This window comes from Colias eurytheme, chromosome 9 (genome assembly GCF_061535395.1).
Source record: "Colias eurytheme isolate Ceu_HAF_F1 chromosome 9, ilColEury1 Martin Lab GWU primary, whole genome shotgun sequence".
Classification (NCBI taxonomy): Eukaryota; Metazoa; Arthropoda; class Insecta; order Lepidoptera; family Pieridae; genus Colias; species Colias eurytheme.
This window is the reverse complement of record NC_142988.1, coordinates 977,035-980,316: the sequence shown is the minus strand read 5'-3', so window position 1 is coordinate 980,316 and position 3,282 is coordinate 977,035. Positions and strand designations below refer to the sequence as shown.

At 35.1% G+C, this 3,282-nt stretch overlaps 1 protein-coding gene across 1 annotated transcript; it reads left to right on the top strand.

Moving 5' to 3' along the window:
• Window positions 1-319: 319 nt before the first annotated feature.
• LOC149905548 (uncharacterized) lies at window positions 320-2,551 on the top strand. The gene has a single exon (XM_090105282.1). The coding sequence runs from the start codon at window positions 320-322 to the stop codon at window positions 2,549-2,551; it is 2,232 nt and encodes a 743-aa protein (XP_089961408.1).
• The last annotated feature ends 731 nt before the right edge of the window (window positions 2,552-3,282 follow it).

Below are 3,282 nucleotides of genomic sequence, written 5' to 3'. Positions count from 1 at the left end.
TAAACGAGACTTATCAATAACACCTGAAACCTCGCAGCAACCACGGAAACAACATGCACCATCTAAAACTTGCAGAGCAAATGCGTTTGATTTAATGAGAGGTAGAAGCAGCTCTCTCTCCTCCATACACAAACCCAGCGATCAGAGACAATGACATACATACATCAGCCACCGGAAAGAGACAACTACAAAAACTAAACGCAATAAAACAAACAAAGAACCATTCCCCAAGCCGACTGGTCATCGAGGGGAATTAGACCACTACCCTCCAACAAACAATTCTATTACAAAGCACAAATATTGGAATACATATACAAAGATGGAAAATAAAAACGCCATAAAAATTGGAACATTTAATGTGAGATCCCTTTCATCCACCGAGAGATATATTCAACTAACATACGCACTTGAAAACATAAAATTTGACATATTAGGACTGTCTGAAGTGAGAAGGCTCGGTTGTAATATAGAAGAGTATGATGATTACATTTTATGTTACATTGGTGAAACGAAAGGCCTTCATGGTGTTGGATTTCTGCTAAATAAAAAATTTAAAGAAAATATACACGATTTCACTGGAATCTCTGAAAGGGTAGCTTTGCTACAGCTAAAGCTAGAACAGGTCACCATCTCTATAATCCAGGCATATGCTCCTACGGAGACGTCCCAAGAGGAAGAAGTCCAAACATTCTACAACGACATGGAGAAAGCACATCTTCTGGCTGGTAAGAATCTTATAGTAATGGGAGACTTCAATGCAAAAATCGGCCATCCTAAGTCAGAAGAAAGTTTGTGCATGGGAAGATATGGTTATGGGCAACGCAACCAAAGGGGGCAACAATTAATAGATTATGCCATTGAACATCAACTATGTATCATGAACACATTTTTCAAGAAAAAACAAAATAGAAAATGGACATGGATGTCACCTAATCAAAAAGCTAAAAACGAGATCGATTTTATTATGACCAACCAACCGCATATGATCAGCAACATCGAAATTCTTAACCAAATCAGCTTTGCTTCTGACCATAGGTTATTAAGAGCAACACTCACCATGTATCCTAGAACGAAAAGTAGGAGAAACTTCAAAAACTCTATAACAAACCTAAAAACCGAAAAGGAAATTAAAATATACACCAACAACCTGAAAGACAATTTAAAAGACACAAACTTAACTAAAAACGTTCAAATATATTACAATTCATTGGAAAAACACATAAAAGATAGCCTACAAAGTGACCCTAAGATTGAAAAGAAAAAGAATAGAATACTAAGTGACCATACCATAAATCTAATTAAAAAACGCTCGGAATTGATACTTTCTAAAAATAAAACCAAACAACAGAAAAAAGAACTTACCCAACTATTTAAAACCACGAATAAATCAATCAAACTTGACTACAATAAACATAGAGAAGAAATAATAACAAGGAATCTAAATACGAATAGAAGCGCTAAAAGAGCTTACAAAGAATTGACCCTTCAAAAGAAATGGATACAAAAACTAAAATACGAAACAAATGAAACCAAGACAAGAAAAGACGTGATAGACCATGCGACAGAATTTTACAGAGAATTATACAGCAAAAAAGGGAAGGAGATACAATACTATGGACACAATAGCGAAGACAAATATTCAATTGAACCAATAAGAGAAGGAGAAGTATACTCACAAATAAAAAAACTTAAAAACGAGAAGAGCCCTGGACCTGATGGATTGACGAATGAATCTCTTAAATTAGGAGCTCCTTTCTTACTGAAACACCTAACAAAACTATTTAATATGATACTAGATACGGAAACAATACCGAAACAACGGTGCTCATCTGACATAGTTTTGATATATAAAAAGGGGAATCCGCTAGAATTGAGTAACTACAGACCCATCAGCCTTCTACCTAGTGCATACAAGCTCTTCTCTTCTATTATATTAAATCGAATTGCTAATAAAATTAACCTCACGCAACCAGTGGAACAGGCGGGTTTCTGTTCAGGTTTTAGTACAATCGACCATATTCATACAGTGGAACAACTAATCCAAAAATACGAAGAATATAATATGCCTCTTTATATAGCCTGCATCGATTATAGTAAAGCCTTCGACAGCATTAGCCACAATTCAATATGGAACGCACTAAGAACATCAAACGTGGAAGACAAATACATTAACATTATAAAATGCATCTACTCCAACAGTACCAGTAAGGTAAAACTAGAAAGAAGAGGCGATCCTATTAGAATAGAAAGGGGAGTTAGACAAGGCGATCCTTTGTCGCCTAAACTTTTCATAGCTGTGCTGGAAAGTATATTTTCTAACTTACAGTGGGCAAAATGTGGTATTAATATTGATGGACGACGCTTGACGCATCTCAGGTTTGCAGACGACATCATATTATTCTCTGAAACAGCCAAACAATTACAAGAAATGCTCCGGGAGCTTGATAAAGAAAGTGGCAAAGTAGGCTTACAGTTGAATAGAAGTAAGACAAAAATCATTACCAATAGCATTAAAATACCTATCAACATAAATGGAGGCACAATAGAATAGAATACGTCAATAATTACATATATTTAGGAAAACAAATATCATTCAATAGAAACAATAACGAAGAAGAGGTAGAAAGAAGAATAAATATTGCATGGAAAAAGTTTTGGTCACATAAAGAAATACTAAAAGGAAACTACAGTATGAAGATGAAGAGAACGGTAATGGATACATGTATCTTGCCTAGTCTACTGTATGGTTGTCAAACATGGACCTACACCAATAAAGTTAAGCAAAGAATAAATACAACACAAAGGGCAATGGAGAGAAGTATCTTAAATATCAACATTAGAAACAAAATAAGTAACACAACAATACGCCAAAAAACAAAAATTTTAGATGCACTTACCCACGCCTTGAAGTTTAAGTGGCAATGGGCAGGTCACATTTCGCGCTACACTGACAAAAGGTGGACACTGCTAACTACCAGATGGAAGGGACCAGTATGGGGCAAAAGGAATGTTGGACGTCCATTCAAAAGGTGGTCTGATGATTTTATAGGGGTCGCGGGGAAAAATTGGATTTATAAGGGAGAAGACAGAAATCTTTGGAAGAAAATGGAGGAGGCCTTTACTCAAACGAGATCCATACCTCAACTAAATATACAATAAAACTAACACTTACTAACTAGCATAATAATAAATACCTACTAATAATACTAACACCATTTGAAATGTAAAAATTTGAGTTATGGAATAAAGAAGGCTTTATTATTATTATTATTAGTTTTGTAA